This window comes from Nannobrachium achirus (assembly GCF_963921795.1).
Source record: "Nannobrachium achirus genome assembly, chromosome: 17".
NCBI lineage: Eukaryota > Metazoa > Chordata > Actinopteri > Myctophiformes > Myctophidae > Nannobrachium > Nannobrachium achirus.
In genome coordinates this window covers 18,794,394-18,821,791 of record NC_137824.1, presented here as the reverse complement: position 1 = coordinate 18,821,791, position 27,398 = coordinate 18,794,394, and the positions used below count along the sequence as shown (strand labels likewise).

The 27,398-nt window shown below is 40.1% G+C and overlaps 1 protein-coding gene and 1 long non-coding RNA gene across 3 annotated transcripts in view; one reads left to right on the top strand and one right to left on the bottom strand.

The window, feature by feature from the left end:
• Positions 1–465: 465 nt before the first annotated feature.
• Positions 466–26,753, bottom strand: polr1d (RNA polymerase I and III subunit D). 2 transcript variants are annotated; one of them, XM_080745650.1, is made up of 5 exons: positions 26,667–26,753; positions 25,424–25,521; positions 23,933–24,009; positions 20,208–20,290; positions 466–1,452 (listed from the first exon to the last, which is right to left on the bottom strand). In XM_080745650.1, the coding sequence occupies exons 1-5, from the start codon at positions 26,703–26,705 to the stop codon at positions 1,402–1,404; spliced, it is 348 nt and encodes a 115-aa protein (XP_080601776.1). In that variant the 5' UTR covers positions 26,706–26,753; the 3' UTR covers positions 466–1,401. The 2 variants fall into 2 exon arrangements, with proteins under 2 accessions (XP_080601776.1, XP_080601777.1); XM_080745651.1 differs by having other exon boundaries at positions 25,424–25,515; positions 26,667–26,751.
• Positions 20,829–27,398, top strand: part of LOC308301613 — a 418,458-nt gene continuing 411,888 nt past the window's right edge. Inside the window, exon 1 of the long non-coding RNA XR_013962899.1 lies at positions 20,829–20,918. This is a non-coding gene — a long non-coding RNA (uncharacterized lncRNA). The remainder of the gene's footprint in view (positions 20,919–27,398) is intronic.

Genomic DNA, 27,398 nt, shown 5'->3' with positions numbered 1-27,398 from the left:
TAACGGTGTTATGAGTATGAATGGAAATTACAATCTAATTATTATTACTGGAAAAGGACAAACTGACGAGTTCCGTTAATGCACTGTTTCCCAAACATATGTGGGTCGCGGACACGTTTATGTGTAAATTATTCCTTAATTTTGTGTTTCCTACGTTTTCTTTTGAATTATTCATTTCTAATAATACATAAAAAAATTACAAACTCAATGATTTCTAAGAAAGTCAATGAATTAGAAAACACATGTTTAAGAAGTAGTGAACATAGCCGATCTACAAGCTCACAACGAAGCGCAAAGCTTCAGGTTGTGAGCTTGTAGATCTGCTATTTTCACTAGTTTGGGTCCCAGGGAACCACTGTGTTAATGTGACAAAGTGGAATCCGAGTCTTGTTTTTTTGCAAAAGAGGCAATGTTATTTTATTTCCGCCAATCATTCCTGCATTCCAGGAACATTACTGTACCTGACAAAGGTAAACAACAGAAAGACATTTACAATATAGGTGACTTTGTAGGTAACAAGAAAGCTACAAAGGCCGTTTTAACGTGGAATCATGAATAGCATTTTGTAGAGTAGAGTCTACCCACACTTTTGCAACCTAATAAAAGAAAATGTACAAAAGGTAGAGTGTGTGTCTTTGTGTACAGTATTTTCTGGACTATAAGGTGCACCTGACTATAAGGCGCACTGTCAATGAATGGTCTATTTTCAAACTGTTTTCATATATAAGGTGCACCTGACTATAAGGCGCACATAATAGACGCTACCGTTGCATTATGCATCCAACAGATGGAGCTGTGCTAAAGGGAATGTCAATGTCAATGAATGATCCATATATAAGGCGCACTGGACTATAAGGCGCACTGTAGTTTTTTGAGAAAATTAAAGGCTTTTAAGTGCGCCTTATAGTCCGGAAAATACGGTACTTGTATTACAATATTTGTGAGGGCCAAATGTCCAAAAAAGTATTGTCCTCACAAGAGAAATGATTGTTTTATGTTAAAAAACAAACAATTGTGTAAAAATCAAAGAATTTGGCATTTAGAGCTTAGGTTCAAGGGTTGGGGTCGTTGTTGATTTATACTTAGTTGCACGGCAGTTTTGTGCACCGAAAATATCCGATCTACAAGCTCACAACACGTCACAGCACGACGTGTTGTGTGCTTGCAGATCGGATATTTTCGATGCAAGATACTTTAGGATTAGGGACCCGGAACCCTGATCCTTAGGACTCGAAATGCCATCCTAAAAGGCTGACGTGTATAGTAACACAAACGTTTGTGTGTGTACTGTATGTGCATGCATGTGTGGTGTGTGTGTGTGTGTGTGTGTGTGTGTGTGTGTGTGTGTGTGTGTGTGTGTGTGTGTGCGTGTGCGTGCTCCCAATGTGAGGTCGTCTCTCTTCACTCCATTGGTTGCAGATCTTCCCTCTGTTTAAACTCGTCTACCCGCGCCTAGAAAACAGTAAGACAGTTAACTAGATCAGTGTTTCTCAATCTTTTTTGGCTTGAGTACCCCCTTTCGCTGATTTTGGAATCCAAGTACCCCCTTTACCCGACAACAATATTTTCCCAACTGCAATTAAAACCAACAATGCTAGGGATATATGATAACCCACCTTTTCAAGAATATAACATCAAAACATTTTAAAAGGGAGTGAGAGTTTCAACACTGTGGCCATAACATTTCAGTCCAGTTTTCATGTCAATAACTTACATTCAAACACATACCAGTTGCATACCATGTAATTTGGGTTGGCAACTATCAGGCTCACAACAAGTCTCTCCAAGTGTCATCATTAAACATAACAGTAAATGTTGTTTCTCCTTCTAATTCAATAGTAGTTAATTATTTAACTATGAATAATAGTATCATGATTTATATCTATTTTTCGTTTTGGGGGCATTATCTTGAGTACCCCCAGTACCTCCGCGTACCCCATTTGAGAAACACTGAACTAGATGATCCCCTGCTGCCACAACCCACACACTTTAAGACATACAATACATGTCTGACCTTCATTTTCAACAACTATTTCAGCTCGAGACCCAAAAAGTGGAATGTGGCGTCTCCACAGGACCCAAACGTACAGAAAATAATACTATTATGAATTAACCACTGAACCACTGTTCAATAGTGAAAATAGTCGATCTACAAGCTTGATTTTAACTACTAGAGGTTCGGGCCACAATCTAGATCACACCAACATCGCACAGCCTATTCGACCGATATGCCCATATATGGAGATCCCTGATGTCATCAATATATGCCCATATATCGTGTCAGTGCAACCACACTTGCAATTTCCCAGAATTGCACCCTTCTAGTTTTTATTTGTTAATGCAATTGTCAGTATATTTAGTCTCAGTTTTAGTCATCATCGCTTAAGTTTTATTTAGTTTTCGTCTGTGAGAAAAAGGTGGTCGACGAAAACATTTCGTCATAGTTTTTAGTGAACACAGACACAGGGACATGTGTCTGACCTTCTCCTTTCAACTGGGGGACTGTCATACCGGGCCAAACCAAGGATTTCCTCACTCCAACTTCACTCATACCAAGCCAAAATGGTCAGGCCCCCAAAGCTACGACTCAATTATGAAATCTACGAGACAGAGAGAGAGAGAGAGAGAGAGAGAGAGAGAGAGAGAGAGCGAGAGAGAGAGAGAGAGAGAGAGAGAGAAACGCACCACAACAAAAATGGATTAAGTTTTCACGACTTCGCCTCGCATTTCTCTGGGACTGGGATGATATATGATGATCAAAACCGTTTGCTGTTCTCACAACCACAACTGACAAATTGTTAAATCCCACCAGATCAATCTCTCTGCCTCACATAAAAAATATAATGAGTCTGAAATGTTATTCCGAGAAAGGAAACTGTTAAATGTGAATAAGTAGTAGTTATCTTCTAATCTCTCACGTTGAGACATCTCTCTCTTCCCCTGTATCGATGCTACCACCGCGGGGCGTCTGCGTAAACTGTCATCTCCCGCTGTTTAAATGTGTACATTTTCTCAATCCGGTTGACACTTTTCTCCAGAGCCTTCGACACAATTAACTGCATTCTTTGTCAGAGAATATCTTCATGAAAAACAAAATGTTGACATCAACACACTACACGTCAAGTGCCTGATTAGATAATTACGCTCAGCTATGCCTCGGGGGTCTACTATAGAATGTAGAAATGTCAGAACTTACCACAGGCCTCTATATTAAAACCCATTTAGGCCTAGAATTATTGAATGCTTTAACCAGTGAAAAATAGCAGATATACAAGCTCACAGCGCGGCACCGAGTGCAGCGCTGCGAGCTTGTAGATCTGCTATTTTTGAAAAAGTCGTGAAAATGTGTGCAAATCTTTGACTATATGTATTTTCAAAGCGAACATTTGTAACTCAAATTTTGCTTCTGGGGGGTCCCTGGATCTAAATATTTTGAGAAGGGGGTCCGTGGCCAAATACATATCATTTTGGGGGTCCTTCACATGAAAAGGTTTGAGCACCACTGACATAGTAGTCTCTCAAGAACAGACTGAGCTCCAGTTAAGTGAAAAGGACCTTTTCTTTGACGATGGCCAGCCAGATTGCTGACATAGAAACGTACGTTTTTTCCCAAAAAATCTTAGAAGGATTCAAAAGACACTTATAGAATCGGGTCAAAATTCTAATTTCCACGATTTTTAAAAAATAGCTGATCTACAAGCTCGCAGCGCGGCACTCGGTGCCGCGCTGTGAGCTTGTATATCTGCTATTTTTCAACAGTTAAAGCAGTCAATAATTCTAGGCCTAAATGGGTTAATGGCCGGAGCCATTCATTGTGTTTACAGGTGGTCGTCCTTATGGAAGCCATATCTCGGGGAATGCCTTGAGGGGAATTTCATGACATTTTGGCAAAACAAAAAAACGTCCCAAGTTGGATTCAAGGACAAACTTGTCAAGACGTAGGCGGTCAAAGGCCAAGGTCACTGGGAAGAACTTGGAAGGTTTTGTGAGGTCATTCACTTCAGAGACGCTGCTATACGAGTCAGGACAGACACGGGTGTGAATGGCTTTATTGTGAGGACCAGTAATACGAGGCCTAAGACCAAAGGAGACCCAGCCCAAGGCGTTTCACTTATAAATTTGATGTGCTTGCCTGCAATTCTTTTGAGTCACGTGCTGTCCTTATTTGCGATGTCCTTCAATGACTGGGTGTTCTATTGTTTCTTTTATTTAATAGTTTTTGGTTTTATTTATTTTATTGTTTTTGTATTTTTAAAAGCACTTTGTGACTGTGATTGTTGCTTTACTTTCTAGGCAAAATGGCTCACAATTTTGGAAATTCCCCACGGTTTCTTGCATGTGCTTTTACCGTTGTCGCTTTTGTGTTGCAACGATTAAAACATGTTGCTGTTAGTTTTGCCTACTTGTCAAGGGTTTAGCTGAATGGCTGCATTAACCGTCTAGAAAACACAGCCCTTGGTTTGGAGAGTTTCGTGTTTAGTGCTTGGGCGTAAAATGGCACGTACTTGGTAATTTGTGAGTCAACAATGAGTCAATGAAACTGTCCAGTAGTATATCATAATTTGAGGGCCAGAAGGCTGATTTGTTTATTCTCAGTTCAGAAGCAGCTTCAGATCCGGGTTATGAATTTTAGAGTCAATGTTGGTAAAGTGTTGGTGAGGTGGTTTGGGGAGAATGAGAAGCCTTACCGCATCAACTGAAAGACTGGGATGATTTCTGTGGCTGGGGGGAGGGGGAGGGGGGTGGTTGGAGTGTTTCACATAGCAAACCAGACAGCATGGTGCTTTGGTCTGCGTTGGATTAGGCTTTTTGGTTTTTCTTCATTGTTCCAGTTGAGCCTGTCAACATAGTGTGTTGACTCTGCCTCCTCAGTGTCAGTATGTGGCTGCCAACCTGAACACATGTACTGTAGCACGCACCCGCACGCAAGTGAATGGCATTAATTACCATTGTTAACTCCACTAGCCTATGCCACAACCCATAATCTACTTTAATAACTTGGTTTCCCACACATTAATAACAATGAATTAAATTTTTACCCCATTTCCAGGCCTGTAGCAAACATACTGTACGTACGGTGCAATAATGGGGCTATTACACCTGTGTGCTATCAATGGCCCAAAATGGCCACACATAATGTTAGACATATTTTGGGATATGATTTATGAACAAAAATCAAAAGCCAGAAACAATGTATATCCAAATATTTTCCAAAGCATTTGATTAATTCCAAACATTTTCCAGGCTTGTTTTTCTCCATTCCATGGCCGTGGGAACCCTGTAACTAACATTAGTGTCTTGCTGTCTTCAAAACGTAAATTATTCCATGACAACATAATTTAATTTAAGAGATAAACACACCTAACCAATAGAGTGTGTGGCACCATAAAAGTATAATACTTCAACATGTTCGAAAATATGAAAGCGTCACATTTATTTAAATTAAATAACTCGTCCAATCTGTACGGTAGAGCACTGGTTCCCAAACACACATTTATGAGTCCCTTTATTTTTTGTTTCCTACATTTTGTTTTTAATTATTATTATTATTATTTTCAAAAGACATCCCAAAAAAGCAAAACTTTTAATGAATTAAAAAACGAATTCAACGATTTTTCTCATTAATTTGGGTCCTGGGAAAACGCCTAATCTCTCTTTCGGGTCAGGGCCTGAAAAGTTTGGGAAGCACTGTGGTAGAGTATGTTATTACAATATAGCTTAACTCAAGGGTCTTCAACAGGGGGTCCTCAGAGTTACTACAGGGGGTCCTCCAAATCTTTGTGTGATAGAAACTTTTTTTTCTAATTTTTTTTATGAACCACTTGAACCCAAGTGTCCATATTCAAAGAACCTTAGCCAAAAATAGCCGATCTACAAGCTCACAACGCCTCGCGCTGCGAGGCGTTGTGAGCTTGTAGATCGGCTATTTTTGGCAAAGAGGTTTGGTGTTGAGGGGAAAAAGAGCAGCCTAAGTACAGAGTGAAAGGTCGAGTTTATTAAGTATTGACGGTTCAAGTGGTTAAATATCTGAAAACACAAATTGACATGAATCGAAAATACACTGAGGATTCTGTCAAACAATGAAACTATGGAATCTAAGATACACTTGTGGGGGTCCCTGCTTCATCTCTCTCTCAACTAAGGGGTCCTTGGCCTGAAAACGTTGAAGATCCCTGGCCTAACTTATACAATTGGGGTGGTTGTATTTTGTCTCCCAGTTCTGCTATTGCAACATTTAGATCAAGTCAAAGGTCATGTCTCACCTATAGACACAGGATCTGACACAACGTTTGACCTGATGGTCAAGATTCAATGTATCCCTTGAGCAAGCAGCCCGGCTCAATGGTAAAACTGTCAGCACTTGTGCAGGAGACCAGGTTCAAATCCGGGGTAGGAGTGCAGCTTTATAGAGCACATCATTTATTTTACATAATTACATATTTTTGTCTTTTGAAATGCATTTGAACGAACACTTATCCAGCGTTCTGTGTCAACCGGCAGTTTGTGTTTCGGTGAGTCAATGGCTCAATGTGTGCCCATTCATGTGTATTGATGTGATGTGGACATTAACTGGTTGTTGTGCTGTGACGTTCATGATGTTTATTTCCGTGCCATTTCAGGTGGTGATCAAGAGTGGTTGCTGCTTTTAGTTTGGGCACATGATAAGAAATAGGGGTTTAGTGTGTTTAGGTTGAGACTGTTTAAATTCAAGGTTACATTTGTCTGTCCTTTTTGTTGTTCAATGTGTGACATTGATTTGTGAAGAGCGCACTGTTTATTGAACTGTATCTTTGTGATTGAGATTCTTATTGTTAAACCGCAACATTGCTCCTATATTTTTATACATTGAATACCTTAATAAAGATTATACATTTTTATTAATAATTCTTTGTGCCACTGGTTATGTGCCCTCTGCCTCTTGTCACACAGACACATGTATAAACATGACTAAAGTATTTTCTTCATTTAGGAACGCGACAAAAGCAAACGTTCTCCACGAATTCAATCATAAATACTGCTTCTTGAGAATGTTTGGATGGGTGGTTTGGGTGGGGCTGAACCGTACTTTGGATATCTGTGCATATTCTGTCCATCTGTTGTCCTTTAATGCGAAGCACATTTAGTTTACCGTGTGTGAACTGTGCAATATAGATAAACTTGACTTAAACATAAAAATGCCCACTCTACATATAAATGCCTGTCAGAAGTTATGAGACTGAACTCCTGACTTTGAAGCTTCCCCCCCCTCCCCCCCTCAAATCCTTTCAAATACATATTTATTATCCGTGACTAAGTACTTGTGTGAGATTGGCCGTGCCTGCGTACATCCTGAGGGGATATGTGGGTCAATTTGTACACGTGATATTGTTGCTGCCGGGCAGAAACCTTACATCTCCATAATTCAATTTTCATGATCTCCCTTCTCCTCCCGTAACTTAATGCCCTGCTTAAATCATAGAAGAGTGTCGCACAAATGTAGCAAAAACAGACGATCTACAACGTGTTTCGATGCGACGTGTAAACCTGAACGTGTATACCTGAATGAGTCTGACCAGAACCACTTAAACCCTATATGGTTATTAGTCCCTCAGGGCTCTATACTAGGTTATTTTCCGTTCCCTGTTATGGTGAGCGTGTTGATCTGCAAAAGCTTTCTCCACAATATGGATGCTAGGGTTTAAAGGAGTAGTTCACCCCCAAAATGACTTATTTTCTAACGATTACTCGCGCCACGGAGACTTGAGTTATATAATATATATAATATTTTTTTTTTTTTTTAAGACAAAAGATTTATCATAGTAAATGTACCCCCATTGATTCCAGTTGGGGTCCCAAATGCATTTGGGTCCCCATTCGGAATCAATGGGGGTACATTTATTGTAATCAAATTATTGTCTTGAATGCAGGAATGCAACAAAAAAACTAAAATTATTATTGAACTCAAGTCTCCATGGTGTGAGTAATCAATAGAAAAAAAGTCATTTTGGGGGTGAACTACTCCTGTAATGGGCAGGACCACTTTGGTAGAGGTTTGTGTTGTGTATGGTAACTACCATGCCATGATGGAACTCCAAAACGTGTGCAGGAAAACAAAGATAATTGCTCCTTTGATTAGAAATTGATCATTCGTGGTGCCCACTGGCCTAGCGGTCCAGGAGCATGCCACCTGAATCCCCATCCCGACGACCTTTGCTGCGCGTCACTACCCATCTCTCTCCCCATTTCCTGTCAGTCTACTGTCCTATCAATGAAGGCATAAAAGCTGCAAGAAACTCTGGATCTCCGTGGACACTGTACTATTTTGATAGTTGTGCCATAAGACACTTTCTGTATATATATATATTTATATATTATTCGACCCCCTCTCTTGATGCACCTTCTCTTTACTGTTACAGTACTGTTCTTGTTTTTTCCTACCTTTTTCTTACTTCTCTGTAACTTTGTATATAACTGTATACTGCTGTGCTACCATTGGGCAACTGAGTTTCCCTCTTGGGATAATAAAGGTATCTATCAAGAAAGAAAAAGAAAATCATTCAAAATTCTCTCCTCATTGACTTACATTGTACGGTGAAACAGTCGCTCTTTTAGTGAAAACAAACACAAACAAAGCTGATTTGAACAATCTATAACTTCACAAAACCCAGTACTGTGTTAACCTCCTGTTGATTTAGCCATCTTTATTAGCTAGAAAACCTGAACTGGATGCGCGGATCCAGCTCTTCAAAACAGTAAAATCAACATACACTCATGTTTTTCTTTTCTTTTTCCCACACATATTTCTATGAGAGTTTTGCCTCCCTGGTGCCTGTGCACATTCTTAATTCACCCTTTGTCAGCCTTCTGATTGGTCCCTGACTGGCCAACCAGCAAAATGTGTTATCCAGTGGGACAGCATAGCATATATCTCATCCAAAACAATGGATAGAGCGTAGTTTTCATTTGCCTTGAATCAATATTTAATTAATTTTTTGTATTGTTTTACTTTGTCATGGTAAAAAGGAACTCTTCAGAACACAATACACACGTTGTAGTGACTCAGCGCAGCGTGTATTTTTTTTAAACTGGCAGAAATCCTAGCCGGACCACCATAACAAACCTGTACCACTGCTGTCCGCAGCCTTGTTTATGATCTTAAAATGGTTAGACGGTGTTGTTGGGGCACTTGTAAAAGCGACTCCCGCTACCCAGAGAGAATTTCCAGGAGTATTAGTGGTGAGAAATATTATTCATTTCCGTGAACCGGATCATCGTCAATCAGACACCCCCTTCTCCTCTCTGCTGTTTCGGTCAAAGCTGTGCGTGTGTGCACTCAAGAATGAGCAAGGAAAAAGTACTTAGGCTACATTCTTTACTTAAGTAAAAGTAACAATACTGCAATGAAGTCTCTGTTACAAGAAGGGCATAGCCTAGAAGTCCGGTATTCAAAATGTACTTGAGGACAAAGTACAAAAGAATTGGTAAAGTCCGAAGAACAGCAGACATACAAGCTCACGTCGCGTCACAGATGCAACAGTTGTGAGCTTGTAGATCACGGGAACTGCCGCACACCTTCTGCGCAATGCACGATGGGACATTGGAAACTTGTGGTTAAAAATCTTTTGAAAATAGCTGATCTTGTACATTGTTTTTCAAATGGCCAACATGTCTATAAGACTGAAGTGGACAAGTGGTTAATGTATGTTTTGTAATAAATAAAATCTACAATGTAACTAAGTTTTTAAATAAATGTCCGGAGTAAAAGACTTAAGTACAATATTTGGAACCGAGATGTAGTGGAGTAGAAGTAAGTATTGGAATTGGTAATATTCAAGTAAAGTACAAATAACTGAAATGTACTTAAGTAACCATACTTGGTTACTTAACGCCACTAGAGTGCTGCATCGATCCAAAACCATTCACACGCTTTACAAAACCTCAACAGCACAAATTAACATAGGAATTCACTGGCTGGATGCATACATAATGGTCCTTGTGTACGTGTTAATTAAGTACTATATCATAGTCACAGTCAAAGGAGCGAGAGTTTGTATGATGTATTCAGTAGCCTACATTGCGTTCAGACTGAGAATGAATGAAGGAGCGAGTTTGTACAGGGTATGTTCCCATTAGTTCTCCTTTTGTTTTTGCCACTAGGGGGAGACACTATTTTGGTTAAACTAAGAAAAACATGTATTTTCGGGGAAAACCCTGTTTTGCAATGTAACTACTGTACCCGAGATGTTAATTTTTTGTATTAATATCACGTTGATTTATTTATTTTTGTACATTAAATAGCAATATGAGGCTATGAAAAATCTCGTTTTCACAATGGGAGTGGGGAAGAGTTTTTTGTCCCACCTAGAAACAGAGCGACAGGGGCAGGTCTTGACAAAGAGTGAATTTGACTGTTCTTTGTACAGAGTCAGGTAAAACTTGTTAGATAAGCTTTTCTTTGCTTGTGTCATTGATATGCACCTGTTGACAACAGGAAGTTGTCAAAAAGTTGTCATTTTTATTTAAAAAATAAACAGTACTGGGTTGGATGTTCTACAGTATATTGTCTGAATCAGCTTTGTTTGTGTCTGCTTGCGTGCTAAAAGAGTGAAGTGAGTGAGTGCATATGAATTTCGTCTTACCATAGAATTTTCCCCATTCAAGTCAATTGGGAAATTTTATTCACTAATGAATTAATGGTCATATATGGAGATCTCTAAATTAATGGCAATATTATGTCAGTCCTCGTCCCTTTCATGCTCATAATATGGAGATCTGTGATGTCATCAATATTATATATCAATATATCAATAGCCCATAATATTTTGGAATGCCCATATATGGACATAATCAAGGTTCAAGTTTATTGGTCTCCCTCAGAAGAAATTTGTCTTAGAGACAGAGCCACATCTGCATTGTACATGAAAACACTTAAAGCTGAATTTTTTGGGCCAGCTTGTCAGAATTTTACTGTCACTTTTTTTTATTTTTTATTTTAGATTCAGATGGTTAGCAATTAGGTTTGACAGAGACAAAAAAAATCGAGTCTCTAGATTGCCTGTAGGGGCCGCAGTCTGCCTCCAAAGCAGAGAGCTGCTGGGCTATTATTGGTTCAAAATCACCGCGCCGCGGTACAAACTGCCTCTCTCGATTGGCTACGTCGGTAGCCTCTTTCGATTGGCTACGTCGGTTGTCAATCATTTTAGCCCCACAGGCCGACGCTTGAAACCACCGTGTGAAAGACAACAGAAGAAGAGCATAGGCCTACTGCACAATGTGCGCATATGTCGTCTCCAACGGCAGCTTGCTTGATACAAAACCAACAAAACATGCTTCTCTAGCTCTCTAAACTAGTTTTTAGTTCGAAAGAAATGACAGACTGGGAGAAAAAACGTCCTATTCTACCCTTTCCTACTACTGCATACACTGCAAAGTGTGCAAACAAAAAGAAGAGAAAAAAAAGGAAACAAACGATGGAGGGGATGGAGGGGACTCTCTCTGAACCAACGCAGAACTTGCTGTGTCTTCTGTACAGGTAATCATTTCTTATGGTCTATTTCAGTATTTTGTTTGTGTATAAGTTAGTCCACTAAACGTTACAATGAAGGAGGATGGCCAACTTGTTTCCACGACCTAACAAAACAAACGTTGAAGAAGACCTCTTACTGTTGATAAAAATAAATAAAAGGGCTATTGCATCGTGGCTACTGGCTATACAAGCTGCGCGACCACTCTTTCTTTAAAAAGTTTTATATAAGGTGATATAAACAGTCCTCGTTTGTTTACATTACCTAGCAGTATGGTACAATGACGTTAGCTTTCTGGTGTCTGACTCTGCAGCTAGTAGTCTCTTATAATGGGGGTCCCTGGTATATCTGGGGGTCCGCGAGCTTATGTCAATTTGGGGGTCCTTGACATGAAAAGGTTTGAGAACCACTGTTGTAAAATACATTAGAATCCTAACTTTAGTCTTGTGGTTCACACTGTGCTAACATACTTATTTTCAGGGTGCATCTGTCTGACTTGGCAGTAGCCTAGTAGTTGTAGTCTCTTATGGGGGTCCCTGGCATATCTGGGGGTCCGCGGGCTAATAAGTGTCAATTTAGTGGTCCTTGACATGAAAAGGTTTTAGAACCACTTGTGTAATATGCTTGCTAACTAGTCGGTGTTTGTTGAAAATCTATACAATTGTTACAAAAATTACATCTAAAAAGGTTGTCAATTTTTTTAAATTAATATTTTATTTTTAGTAGGAAAAGAAAATGGGATTATTACTCGAGTTGTGACCCATACAAATTGGTCTGTGACCCACAAATGTGTCTCGACCCACTGTTTGGGAAACTACCCGAGGAAATGGCCCACAAATAATAGCTACATGACATCAATTACTATCGCTGTTATTTTCCCATTGAAATACATGTCAAATTGTTCATTCAGAGTATTTTGTCTGAATAATACTTTCTGAATATTTCCTTTCATAGCATTGACTGGGAGGAGGAGGAGGAAGAAGTCTAGGTGTGTGCTGGAGCGAGGGCTTGTAGAGTCTGCGTCATCATCTGAAGAGGAGGACGGTGAAGATTATGTGGCTCTGCTGTTAGGTAGGTTCCTATGCTGTCCCATAACTTGTGTTCCACCCCCATCCACACAGCAGCTGTTTGAGTCACGTCAGCTGAGGTCTTGGTACAATTTATAATAGAGGAGATGCATTTGAATAGTACACCTCCATATAAAGTGGCCACCAGGACTAAACCGAAAAGCATGAATCACTCATCCTGCACTATGAGGGAATCTATTTAGTAAATAACTATCCATGGTGATTCAGAAGGAAACATTGTTTTATTATTTTGTGTGTTACTTCAGCTAACCTCTGATGCCTGAAAAATGACTAGTCGGTGGGTCAAATTCATTGTCCAGGCGTAAACCTTATGCTGTGAACAAGCAGATTTCATTTTAATTGTGGGCCCGCCTATAAGGCGAGCACACTTTAGATATTGTCATTATTGTGGGCTCGCCAGTACCTGGCGAGCACACTTTAGATATTGTCATTATTTATCTATCAGGCAGGCAGGCAGTCATATCAAGTATCAAAAAACTTCGGTTCCTTTCTACTCCTACATACTTAGTGAGAAAATGAAAATAAAAACATCAATGTGTTCAGTTTACAGTGGCGAAGTGTGCTATTACTTTTTACAGCAATCGGCCAAATGGTGGCGCTGTAGGAAGCCTTCGAAAGTGCGAACTTTGAACAGGTATAGCTCATGCTGTGTTTGAGGTACAGGCATGAAACCTGTATACACGTATGCGTCTCCTCATGCCGAACAACTTTTAGCCTCTGACTTTTGACCTCTGACCTTTAGATCTCCCACAATTCGGAATTATATGAAAAACAGTAGAAATCTATCTCCTCCTGGGTTTTTTTCGATACGCGCACAAAACTTTTTTCACATGAACTTTGGACCAATACGGTCAAACTAATCTCGGCGGATTTCTTTTAAAGTGAAATATAATTTTTTAATAATTCAATAAATATTGCAGTTTTATGCAAATTATTCTTCGGCCTCTAAATCATACATGCAAAGTTACACGTTCATGGCATTTGGCAAAGATGTAGAGGGTTAGTCAAGGTATCACTGAAACCAATTTTATTCCAATCGGCCAAAGGGGGGCGCTATACGAAGCGTCTGAAAATTCAAACTTCAAACGGGCATAAGTCATGACTCGTTTCGTTTGAAGACATGCAACTTGTTACACGCGTGCTTTGACTCAAGCGGAAGACATCTGTGTCGTTGTTAAGTAAGCTCCGCCCTTCGATTTTCCGCCACTTTGAGCAGTTTGTAAAACGCGTAAACCCGCTTTTATTCTGGAATTTTCGCGTCACGTGCACAAAACTTTTTTTACGTGAACTTTGGACCGATATCTAAAGATCTGTCAGATCGGATTTCTTTAACATTGAAACATGCTTTTTTAAATAATTCAAACAATATTGCATTTTTATGCAAATTATTCTTCTGCCTTTAAAACATACAAGCAAAGTCACATTTTCATGACAAAATAGTGTAGAGGGTTAGTTCAAATATCACTGAAACCAATCTTACCCCAAATGGCCAAAGGGGGGCGCTATATAATTTTGAGCAGTTTGTAAAACGCTTAAACCCGTTTTTATTCTAGGATTTTTTTTGCAATTTGCATGAAACATTCTACACGCAATCTAAGGACCTTTATCTAACATGCCTATGAAGTGCACACAAAAAAATTATAAAATAATAATAATAAATATAGCTGCAAGCAGCGATAAAGTGTCCAAAGCCAAAAACACCTCAAATCATGAACACAGCCTGGGATGTGCGTGAAATCTTGCAAGCACATTCCCAATAGGTCAAGGAACAGATACCAACCTTCTCACATTGGCCTGTTATAGCGCCACCAGCGGGTCAACTTTTGCACAACACATTTTTGGAACAAAATGGACCAATCTTTGACGTCAGTAACGTCAAAGAGAGCACTGCCTGCGATCTTGACATTTTGTGCTTTTATAGCCATTGTTTTCTGGCTTGAAGCGAGCCCACAATTGTTTCGAAGGAACAATATTTTTCTAGTTTATTTATCTATCAGGCAGGCAATCAGTAGACGGGATCTTCGGTTCCTTTCTACTCCTACATACTTAGTGAGAAAATGAAAATAAAAACATCAATGTGTTCAGTTTACAGTGGCGAAGTGTGCTATTATTTTTTATAGCAATCGGCCAAATGGTGGCGCTGTAGGAAGCCTTCGAAAGTGCGAACTTTGAACAGGTATAGCTCATGCTGTGTTTTAGGTACAGCCATGAAACCTGTATACACGTATGCGTCTCCTCATGCCGAACAACTTTTACCCTCTAACTTTTGACCTCTGACCTTTAGGTCTCCCACAATTCGGAATTATATGAAAAACAGTAAAAATCTATCTCCTCCTGGGTTTTTTTCGATACGCGCACAAAACTTTTTTCACATGAACTTTGGACCAATACGGTCAAACTAATCTCGGCGGATTTCTTTTAAAGTGAAATATAATTTTTTAATAATTCTATCAATATTGCGGTTTTATGCAAATTATTCTTCTGCCTCTAAATCATACATGCAAAGTTACACGTTCATGGCATTTGGCAAAGATGTGGAGGGTTAGTCAAAGTATCACTGAAACCAATTTTATTCCAATCGGCCAAAGGGGGGCGCTATACGAAGCGTTTGAAAATTCAAACTTCAAACGGGCTTAAGTCATGACTCGTTTCGTTTGAAGACATGCAACTTGTTACACGCGTGCTTTGACTCAAGCGGAAGACATCTGTGTCATTGTTAAGTAAGCACCGCCCTTCGATTTTCTTCCATTTTGAGCAGTTTGTAAAACGCGTAAACCCGCTTTTATTCTGGAATTTTCGCTCCACGTGCACAAAACTTTTTTTACGTGAACTTTGGACCGATATCTAAAGATCTGTCAGATCGGATTTCTTTAAAATTGAAACATGCTTTTTAAAATAAATTCAATGAATATTGCAGTTTTATGCAAATTATTCTTCTGCCTCTAAATCATACATGCAAAGTAACATGTTCATGGCATTTGGCAAAGATGTAGAGTGTTAGTCCAAATATCACTAAAACCAATCTTACCCCAATTGGCCAAAGGGGGGCGCTATATCATTTTGAGCAGTTTGTGAAACACTTAAACCCGTTAGGATTTTTTTTTTGCAATTTGCATGAAACATTCTACACACAATCTAAGGACCTTTATCTAATATGCCTATGAAGTGCACACACACAAAAAAAATAATAATAATGAATATAGCTGCAAGCAGCGATAAAGTGGCCAAAGCCAAAAACACCTCAAATCATGAACACAGCCTGCAATGTGCGTGAAATCTTGCAAGCACATTCCCAATAGGTCAAGGAACAGATACCACCCTTCTTACATTGGCCTGTTATAGCGCCACCAGCGGGTCAACTTTTGCACAACACATTTTTGGAACAAAATGGACCAATCTTTGACGTCAGTAACGTCAAAGAGAGCACTGCCTGCGATCTTGACATTTTGTACTTTTATAGCCATTGTTTTCTGGCTTGAAGCGAGCCCACAATTGTTTCGAAGGAACAATATTTTTCTAGTTCTAATTATGATTTTACTTTACCAGGCCATGGCATGGACTTAGCTGGGAGCCGACAGGACCATGGAGACAGCAAAGTACCCCGCAGATCCAACCAGTGGAAGACCCCAGGTCTCCGGCAGTCTTCTGAACTGACTTCCAATAACTGTTCCAATAACTGTCATTACTGCACTGCCACCAAAGTGCCCTTACACAGAATACACACCTCTTCGAAAACTTGGATCTCCAAAGGATTTTGTGCCTTTTTCACTTTAGTGCCTCTGCGCTCTACAGTGTTTTATAATGTGTCGATATTGTATTTGTGTTAAAAGTGAAGCGTTTGGTCATGCTTCACACATTGTCACTGTTGTGCTTCACATGACAACACAATCTGTATGTAATGGTAAGACTGAATTCATTTTCCAGTGGATTCCTCGCAACCTGCATCAGTGAAACCACACTTGGAATTTCCCAGAATTGCACCTTTCTAGTTTTATGCAATGTTGATGAATTACATGGGACCACAATGAAGCAAGTCACCAGGACATGTTTTGTTATCCATTTAGCTGAAGTGTAATGGTATGTTATATTTCTGTTTACACAGTGTTTAATCAATCAACACAGATTTTTAAACCAGGGACCAACAATCTTCTACTGAGAACCCACTGTTGAAAACCTGTTTTATTTCAATGTCTGAAGGACAAAATGTTTTACACTGCAGTGGTGTAATAAAAAAATAAATCCACCATAGAACTCTTTAGTTATTCTTTGTCAGAATATAATGGTAGTCCTGATGTTTTGATTCTGTGACATCATATTGCACTTGCTAATTGTCCATCCTCTTGTGTCAGTTACGGGATAGACTGCTGCTGTTAAAAATATGAAATGTTGTCAAAGACTTCCCAAAGAAGTAACATTTCAACATTACAGGAAACAAAGTGTAGATATACAGTATGTGACTGTCTATAGGCCTACTTTGACCTCAGTGGGGCTGCATTTTTTGGATTGCCCACTGAAGTAAAATAAATTCAAAAATAGTTATGCAGTGTGACAGAAGATGACATTTCTATTATGTCTAGACATTTATGCACTTGTGTCTAACAAAACAAATACAAGTAGAATTGTCTGTGGAATGAACAGCACATTTATTTAATTGCAGGTTTTTGTGTGACCATGGTGACCAGTTTATCTTTTGACTACGTTTGTCACACAATGGTACATGAATATGTAAATATTTACCTCCTAAAATACAGCATGTCATGAAGAAAACTTGAGAGTAACCATTTCCATTATGAGATTGACTGACTGAAAATATATACTTGATGTTTAACCAGTTGAACCCCAGCATCCCTATTCTGGGGGGAACATTATGTCTATAATAGCCTCTACTATATACAGGTATATATTTTTAATTCCTATATATTCTTTTAATTCCCTAACCCTACAACTTCTGTACTATGAAGCCTACATGATGACCCTCAGATTGTTGCTTGCAGCACTTCTTCAACAATGTTGGCATTTCTCTGCATCAACTGGGTGCCCAGGGGCCTGGCGGAGGACATTGGGGGAATCTGGCAGGTCGAAGAGCAGGCTGGGCTCTCACTGAAGAGTGTGACATTCGGTCAATCTGTGCCTGATAATAGACAAAGACAATCATATTCACATAGAGACAATTAATTTCCCACAAAGTAACTTATGTTCATCAAAATATAAATATTATGTGTGCAATGGGCAAACATCTCTCTTTCCCATACTTTGTTAATTATTATACTGTACAACCAATAGCCTACTTGGTACATTAGCATTTACAAATCACATAAGCTTGAGTTACACTTTATAATTTGATGGTGTCATGTAGCAAAGAGCCGGTCTACAAGCTCACAGTTATTCCCAAAATTGGGAAAGCAGATTGAAAGAGCCCAAATGCAATTTTAGTAGTTGTTTTGTTACATAGAAATAATATAGTATATATAATTACAACATAATTGTACATGAACAGCCCATTCATGCACAATTCACCAAAGCAAATATAATTTAAATGTATTGACTTTACTTGTTGTAGCTTGAGTAAAACATACTTGTAAACACTGTGATAACTATGGTAGGCTCTGCCTGGCGTGCAGATATTTAGACTAAAATTGGCATATAGCCTACCAATATATCTGAACTGGACTAGTTTGATGCATCATCGCTACTAACTGATGTATGATAACTACTAAAGGGCTATAGCTAACATTATCGCTAACATAGTAACATTAGCTTCAGCTAATATGTTTTTTTTACATAAAGATTCACTCGGAAACATGCTGTTGCAACGTGTACACACACACACACACACACACACACACACACACACACACACACACACACACACACACTGCGCACACACACGTCTCACACACACACACACACACACACACACACACACACACACACACACACAGTGCAACACGTTAGGTAGCTAATCTTAGCCAGCAAACTGAATACAGCCCTGTATAATGTCTTCCAGTAACTTGCTATAAAGCAGTAAAAACGTTCATTATGACACATCATTTTCTAAAAGTCTGATGATGTATAGCTTACCTCAGAACCAGATATTCTGCTTTCGGTAGAGGTCAGAGGAGCGGAGTGGAGTAGCGAGTTGTGAGAGAGTGTTTTTTACTGGTGATTCAGTCAGAGTGTATGAAAGGGTGCGCTCGTTTTATTGTCCACGACATTGCAAGCGGCGCGAAGGCCAGCGGACCTTGGTCCGCTGGCCGCGAAGAGCGGGCCAGGGCCGCGCGGCCGGCGGAGCGCCGCGCGAGTTACGAAGCCGTGGTGAATGCAATCGTTATATTTATGCCCAGGCCGTAAGGCCTGGGCAAGCCCACGATAAACGCCCGCGCAGTCCGGTGCGCATTTCCGAACGCACCCTTTCCCCACACTCGGACTGAAACACCAGTAAAAAACACCATCCCAGCGAGTTGTTGGTTTTCTTTCATAACAGAGGCCCTGAGCATGCGCAGTGCATCGTTCTTTCTTCTTCGTTGGTGGCTTTTGCGAAGGGCCGTGGTGAGAGAGGCTGCCCCTGTATTATTGTCACAGGATTGGCTAGTTGTTTAGAGGCTAACTGCGACCCCTGCAGGTAATATAGAGACTAAATATTTAGTATGAATAACCAACCCATTGAAACTTGTCTAAAAAAATAAAAAAAATAAAAAAAAAGTGACAGTAAAATTTTGACCAGATCTGGCCCAAAAAATGCTTATATCAGCTTTAAGACAAAAAAAGACAAATTACAAATAACCAAAAACAGAAAAAGACACTGCACCCACACCTAACGTACACTGCCTCTAATCTATCGTTTAACATTTTAATTGACATAGGAACAAATGAGTGCTTATATCTATTGTAATGGCATTCTGGAGTTCTATATCTTCTGCCAGATGGCAGTAGTTCGTACTCTCTGTTCAATACATGCAGGGGGTCAGACACTATGTTTCGAGCTTGTCTTAACACTCCTTGTTCATAGATGGCCTGGGGGGTGATCGGGGGGGGAGGGCCATACCCATGATCTTCCCTGCTGTATTCACTAGCCTAGCTATTTGAGACTTATACTTAACAGTCAGGTTACCAAACCAGCTGGACATACCATATCTCAGAATGTATTAGCCCTGTAGAAGGTCAACATAATATTCACTCCGATATTCACTCCGAAAAAGCCCAAGTCTTCGAAGAAAGTGTAGGCGCTGATGTATCTTAGAACATATAGTTGTAACATACATGGGTGTGCCAGCTCAGATCCTGATCAATCTGCACTCCTAGATACTTATAGGAGGCGACCTGTTTGATGTTATGGTCGTGGACACTGATCATACTGTGGTCTCCTATAGATATAATGTACTGTGTCAGTCTCATGTGGTCACACTAACTAAAAAGCCGATCTACAAGCTTGTAGATCTGCCGTTTTCACTAGTTTGGGTCCCAGGCAAACGTCTAACTTCTCTTTTGAGTCACAAGCTCAAAAGTTTGGGAACCGCTGCTTTAAGTGGTTAAAAGTAGTTAAAACCGAATAACGAAGAGCTAAATAATAACACCTATAATGTACACCAATAATAAGAAGAGTGACGAAGTTTACCTGAAAGGTGTTCAGGACGTGTTGGCACACATCGGTGAGGTCGTTCAGACCTTTCCTCAGTGGCTCTGTAGCAGGAACTCCTCCTAAACACAAACAATTAACAGCAAGAATTACCAACCACAAAACCTTTCAATTCCAGACAGTATAAGCATGGCTGTCACGATTATGACATTTTACATGACAATTAATTAGTCACTCAAATAATTGCGATTAGAGATTTAATTGTGTTTTTGTCGTCAACAATTACATTTCTGTTTGGGTTTTAGGCTTTGAAGTTGCACATGGCAGATCTGACACATAGCCTAAATATTTGACAACATTATAGTTAAAAAAGTTTCGAACATTGATAGTGAAAATAGCCGATCTACTGTAGATCTGCTGTTTCCACTGTTTTTGAACATGTTTGAAAATATATGAACATTTTTCAACATACTATAGCCTCGGAAACCCAGGCTTCTTTTGGCGATAGGAAGAAAAAGAAACCTGGGCGATCGCGTTATGATCACTGTTGGAGGAAGTGTAGAATTTCCCTAACCAATCAGAGTGCAGAGAGCGTCGCACCGAATGTGTTGACGTCATGAAGCAGCATTCTCTGCGCTGAGCAGAGAAGCAGAGGGGGGTGGGGGGAGGAGAACACATGCTATTGGCCAGAGACTCACGGAGAGATTTGCCACGCCCGCCCATCTGCCTACACAAACTGGTCCGCGTTAGGTTAGAGTGGGTATACTATAACCTAGGGCATTTACCAAATATTAGAATATTCGAATATCAAAGTCACTATTCGACGTTGTTCACCGAAGTCGAATATTCGCTTATTTTAATGTTTTTATTGTTTTCTCTTTAAAAAATATATAGTTTATAAAGCTTGGCTAGATAGGAAGTCATAAGAATGAGTTGTCAATGCCCTTGGTGGATGAATTTGTTAATGCTCTATACCAGGGGTTCTCAAACCTTTTTAGGCTGTGACCCCCAAAATAAACATATTTGAACTGGGGACCCCCACCCTGACAAGCACTTGGAATTGTAGGTATTACATTTAATGTGACTCGGTTCCACAGATAAATATTGTGAAAATAGCAGATCTACATGCTCACAACGCCTCGCAATAGGCTATTTTCACAATGTTTGCCTCTTGCTTAATTAATATTTGACAGTTTGGCCAGTCGAATATTCGACTAATCGAATACTTTGAGGTCGAATAATTCGAATACTAAAAATCACTATTCGTGAATGCCCTACTATAACATACATAAACTACAGGGCCTCTGCTGGCCATTTGGGTGCCCTAAGCATAATATCTTTGATTTGTCCTAATGTTGGTGCTAAATAACACAAAGTATGGGTGGGCTGTCAAGGTTTTGAAGTAGGGCCCTAATCCATAAAAGGTTGAGAACCACTGCAGGAATACCATCAACAGCTACTTGGGTGGTTAAAAAGCCTAGTTCAGGGGTTCCCAAACTGTTTTGGCTCAGGGCACCCCTCTAAATATTGTTTTCATCCGAGGCACCCGTACAATATTCGAAAGAGCGAGATTTCCCCCTTATACTTATGCCATATTTTAGTGATTATGTTGTGAGGAAAACATTGAGATAATAGCCATTTTGGTTAGAACTGACTGAAAAGGTACAATAACACTGATTTACAATGGGGTGGGGGGTCTATCTATACAATCTCCCTGGAGGTTTGATTGATTGAAGTATTTATTAGAAGTTTGCATAGGAAAAGGTACAGTTTCACGACAGTACAGTTCACTGGTACACGGTCAACTAACTTTGTACTTCAAGTTTAAAATTATACTAACCCATTTAGAACGGGTACACATTTTGTGTATCATTAATTTATGCTTTAACTATTGAAAAATAGCAGATATACAAGCTCACAGCGCGGCACCGAGTGCCGCGCTGCGAGCTCGTAGATCTGCTATTTTTGAAAAGTCGTGAACATTAGAATTTTGACCCGATTCTATAAGTGTCTTTTGAATCCTTCTAATTCTAGGCCTAAATATGTTTTTAAGTGTCCAAATAAATTCAAAATATTATCAAATAATCTTGCGGCAGCGGCGGCACCCGTGGACTGCCGTCACGGCACCCCAGGGTGCCCCGTCACCCACTTTGAAAAGCCCTGGCCTAGTTCAGTACTGACGGTCCTCAAAGACGCTCGCACGCACGCACACACGCGCAGCTCACATGGATGAAGAGCTTGTTTGTTTGTGTCCCACATGAGCAGGATCAGGTGAAAACAGTGAGTCCTGAAGCACTCGTGGAGAAAAAAAAAGGAAAAAACTAAACAAAAAACCCCCATCTCTTGTTCCCACAAAACTCCAGTTTGTTTTCCTCGCTCCGTCTACGATCCCTTTTATCCACTGAAGCCTCTTTAACGACTTCCAGGGATGTGCAAGACTGACAGCTGATGTTTACTGGAACACCAAGTTCTATGAGCCTCCGTGAGCTCTGTGTGTGTGTGTGTGTGTGTGTGTGTGTGTGTGTGTGTGTGTGTGTGTGTGTGTGTCTGTGTAAATGGATTACTATACTTGTGAGGGCCAAATGTCCTAACAAGTATAGTTAGTTACATTAAATGGTAAATGGTGAATTTATATAGCGCCTTTATCCAACACGCTTTACATAGATTGTGTATTACATTCCCCCATTCACACACACACATTCATACACCGATGGCAGATGAAACCATGCAGGCACCAACCTGCTCACCAGGAGCAACTAGGGGTTCAGAGTCTTGCTCAAGGACTCTTCGACACTAACTGGGGGATGCCGAATTCGAACTGGGAACCCTTCGGGAACCCTCTGTGTTCTAATGACGGTTTCTATTAGCCTTAAAAGCCATCCCGAGCTACGTCATCACCAATGTGCTTCCTTTCTCGGTCTGGTGGTCCTCCCATCGACTGATTGGTCGAGCGGCTGCCGCAGCTCTCACATTTTGAAAACAAACATGGCGGCCCCCATACCCGACGCGAGTTTACAAATCGCAAATAAAAGCTGTATTAAGCGAAGTTTTATCTGAAATCAACAGCATCTCAGAACTTAAAAAAGATAGAACAGTTAGCATTTTTGGAATTTCTGTCTGGAAAAGACGTATTTGCTGTTCTGCCGACTATGTTTTGATGCGCTGATGACTACGGACTGGACCTGTCAGTCAAAGTGAGTAACTACGTCATCGTAAAGCGTTGTCTATGGAGGACTCCCAGACTCTCCCCTGGGAGTCTGGCTGTTGCGAGGCTAGGTTTCTCTACCCCTGAGCCACTAACATTAGTTAGTTACATTTGAGAAACAGACACATGTACAATTTTCCTGCATTGGTCCTCACAATAGAAATAGTAATAACAATATATCAACACACAGTTGCACTTTTCCAAGTATCCAATGACAGCAAAAATGGCATTCATAAAATCGACTGCCTAAAATGTAATAAGGTCCTCATAAATATAGCAATACACACGTGTGTCTGTGTCTGTGTGTGTGTGTGTGTGTGTGTGTGTGTGTGTGTGTGTGTGTGTGTGTGTGTGTGTGTGTGTTGAGTGGTGAGTGTTTTACCGAAAGTCGGTCAGTAATGTCTCTTTCGGGCATGTGGACAAAGTGAAAGCACCGGGTTCTAATCAGCATGTTTACTCTCTACAACACACACATAGTAATGTTTACTCTCTTGACGGTCTGGTGGGAATGAGGGGATTATCTGTAACTGGCAGGCAGGTGGGGGGGGGGGGGGCTTACCTCGCGTCTGGATGCGAAAGTTGATCTTACTCTCCGAGGGATGGGTGATGCTGTACCCACAGAACTCCACGTCTACACTGAAGGCCCACACCAAGACAGAAAGACAGACAGACTTTAATCAGTGTTGCATTTATTTACTTTTTGAGGGGGTAACTTTAGAGATGTTCCGATAATTTAAATAAATAGTTTACCCCCAAAAAGATTTTTCGATCAATTCCTCACCCCATGGAGACTTGAGTTCAATAATATTGTTTTAGTTTTTGTCGCATTACCAAGACAATAATTTGATTATAATAATGTACCCCCTTTGTTTTCAGATGGAGACACAAATGCATGAGTTATCGAAAGAAAAAAAATCATTTGGGGGGGGGGGGGGGGGGGGTGAACTATTCCTTTCAAAAGATTTACGTTTACGTTGTAAATTAACTACCATCACATGATCAATTACGTGGTATGGGAGCAGTGCCTTGACTCGTGCCAGCATTTTGTGGGGTTGGAGGAGTTTGTTTGAAGTTGAAAGAGGAACTCGGGGTCGAACTCATGACCACGCTGCCAGTGTGTCAGGGCTGACGATCAGGGGCGTCACAAGGGGGGGGGGAAAGTGGGACTGAGTTACCAGAAAGGTAGAGGGGCCTAGAATAATTTTATACTTTAGCTATTGAAAAATAGCAGATATAAAAGCTCACAGCGCCGTGAGCGCACTTCAAGCTTGTAGCTTGCAAGCTTATGTATTTTTTAAGCGAACATTTGTAACTCAAATTTTGCTTCTGGGTGGTCCCTGGAACTAAATATTTTGAGATGGGGGTCCGTGGCCAAATACATTACATTTTGGGGGTCCTTGACATGAAAAGGTTTGAGCACCACTGACATAGAAACACATTTTTTTTTTTTAAACCTTAGAAGGATTTGAAATATTCAAAGATTTTTCACGGTTTCACGATTTTTCAAAAATAGCAGATCTACAAGCTCGTGGGACTGAGTTACTAGGGCCCAAGGTAGAGGGGCCTAGAATAATGTTATACTTTAGCAAATAAATAGCAGAAAAATAGCAGATATACAAGCTCAAAGCGCGCTGCGAGCTTGTAGATCTGCTATTTTTACGATTTTGTACAAATCCTTGAATATTATGTATTTTTTAAGCGAACATTTTTAACTTAAATTTTGCTTCTGGGTGGTCCCTGGAACTAAATATTTTGAGATGGGGGTCCGTGGCCAAATACATATCATTTTGGGGGTCCTTGACATGAAAAGGTTTGAGCACCACTGACATAGAAACACAGTTTAAAAAAAAAAAAAAAACCTTAGAAGGATTTGAAATATTCAAAGACTTTTCACGGTTTCACGATTTTTCAAAAATAGCAGATCTACAAGCTCGAAGCGCGGCACTCGGTGCCGCGCTGTGAGCTTGTATATCTGCTATTTTTCAATAGTTAAAAGTACCCAGGGCCCAGAATTTGGTGCACCCCTGTTGATGATCAGACAGTTACTTACTTCTTCATTACCAAGTATCTGAGGGAGTTCCCCAGCGTGTGGTCCTCCTCATGCAGCACGAAGGTCACACAGCCCTCGTCAGCGCCATCTGCCTGCACCTGAACGCAACAACAACACCAGCAGCACCACAAGCATTAGTTATCTCATGCACCTAGACCAGCAGTTCTCAACCTGTGGGTCAGGAGGGACCCCCAGGGGGGTCCCCAAATTATTTTGGGGGGGTCCCCAGATGACTTGCAACACTGTTTTCTCACTCAACAGTAAACAAACCAACATAAAGTTTAAGTGTATAGATAGAGAGTATATGCACATTTCTAAAGTGACAATTTAAGTACTTTTTGTGCGTTGATATCATTCGAAACAGGTGACAGCAGACATTTCAGCTGTGACATTACATTTTTGTACACTCCACAAACAGCCCTTTTCATGGGAGTAAAGTGTTGATCTTTTACATTCCTAAATTCCATTGTGTGCACATGCGTGTGTGTGTGTGTGTGTGTGTGTGTGTGTGTGTGTGTGTGTGTGTGTGTGTGTGTGTGTGTGTGTGTGTGTTCGTGCGAGCACAGTAAGGTTAGGCCTTAAACACAGAATTCCAGTGGATATTTGGGGTAAGTAAGTATCCAAGGCAGTCAGAGTCACAAATGTCAGAATCGATTCATTCATCGATGTCAGACATGGTCCTCCACTGTAGGCCTACTATCTATAAAAGCAGAAAGGCCACAAAAACAACTTAAAAAGAAAAGGAAAAAAAAGAAAGAAAAACTGATTATGATTATAATGATAAGACTTTAGTATCATTATCATTACTATTAATATTATTGTAAATTATAAATATACTAGGTTAACTCCCATTCCAAAACAGTTCTGAGGTATTTAGCCGACATTATGGTCTTTAGATCTTTAGACAAATGCTGCCATCCAGTGGACACACTCTGCATTACAGGATTATGTGGCAGATACACATTACACACACATGTCGGTTTAAATAATAATTACATTTCTTTGAATGTTAATCTAAAGTCTGTAGCATTTCAGTAAAGACATGTAATCGCAATCAGTTTTTCCCCCTTCTCTTTTTACGAGTTAGATAGCTTTATGATCTAAAGTTACTGCCTGTTACAGAAAGTATTCTCCTCCTCCCAAATACCCACGCATGGTGGCACAGACTGCAGTGGTCACAGACTAATTTTACATTATATTATCATGCTTATTACATGATACTGGTAAGTTATCTATACTATACCATTTCCAGGACTGGTTTCTTCTCGCCATCTCCTGCCATGCTTTCAACATTCAACAACACACAACAAGAAGCCAGACAGGCCGTCGCTTACAGATGACATACAGTGGAGACGGGACGTTCGCGAACGAATCGAGTATTTTGAACGGCTCTTTGAAATGAACGATGGGATCCGGTTCGCAGTATAGCCCTGGGAGCCGTCCCTTTCTAATGAACACAGTGGTATAAAAAGTACTAAAATTCTTTACTTATTAGTAAAAGTATCAATAATGCTATGTTGAAATACTCTGCCACAAGTAGAAGTTTGGATTCAAAATGTAAAGTAGGCTACACAAGTATTTGGTATCAAAATGTCCTTGGCTTAAAGTACCAATATTAGAACGTACTCATGATTATACAGAATGTTTTCCAAGGAATAAAATGTAGAAAAAACTTTAGAAAATAGCGGATCTACAATGTGTTGCAAAGCGACACATTGTGAGCTTATAGATCGGCTATTTTCAAATGGCAGAATGTATATATGGCAGAAATGTATATAGGGTTTAAGTAGCCTTATGTTATTTGTAATCGTAGCAAAATCTACAAAGTAACTAAAATGAGACAGTCTTTTGATTTTGAACGGCTCTTTGAAAGGAACGGATCCCAGAGATCCAGCTCACTTCAAAGAACCATAAATCCCACAGGAAAAAACATGTGACGTTTCAAACCGCTTGACCGGAAGCCTTATGCGATTGT

Excerpts from the sequence above, each read along its gene's own strand:
- polr1d (XM_080745650.1), bottom strand. The coding sequence starts at position 26,705 with ATGGCAGGAGATGGCGAGAAGAAACCAGTCCTGGAAATG. Across the intron at positions 20,291-23,932 it reads CTTTCGCATCCAGACGCGAG|GAGGAGTTCCTGCTACAGAG; the intron begins GTAAGCCCCCCC and ends GTTTGTGTTTAG. Across the intron at positions 1,453-20,207 it reads ACGTCCTGAACACCTTTCAG|GCGCGGGTAGACGAGTTTAA; the intron begins GTAAACTTCGTC and ends ACTGTTTTCTAG.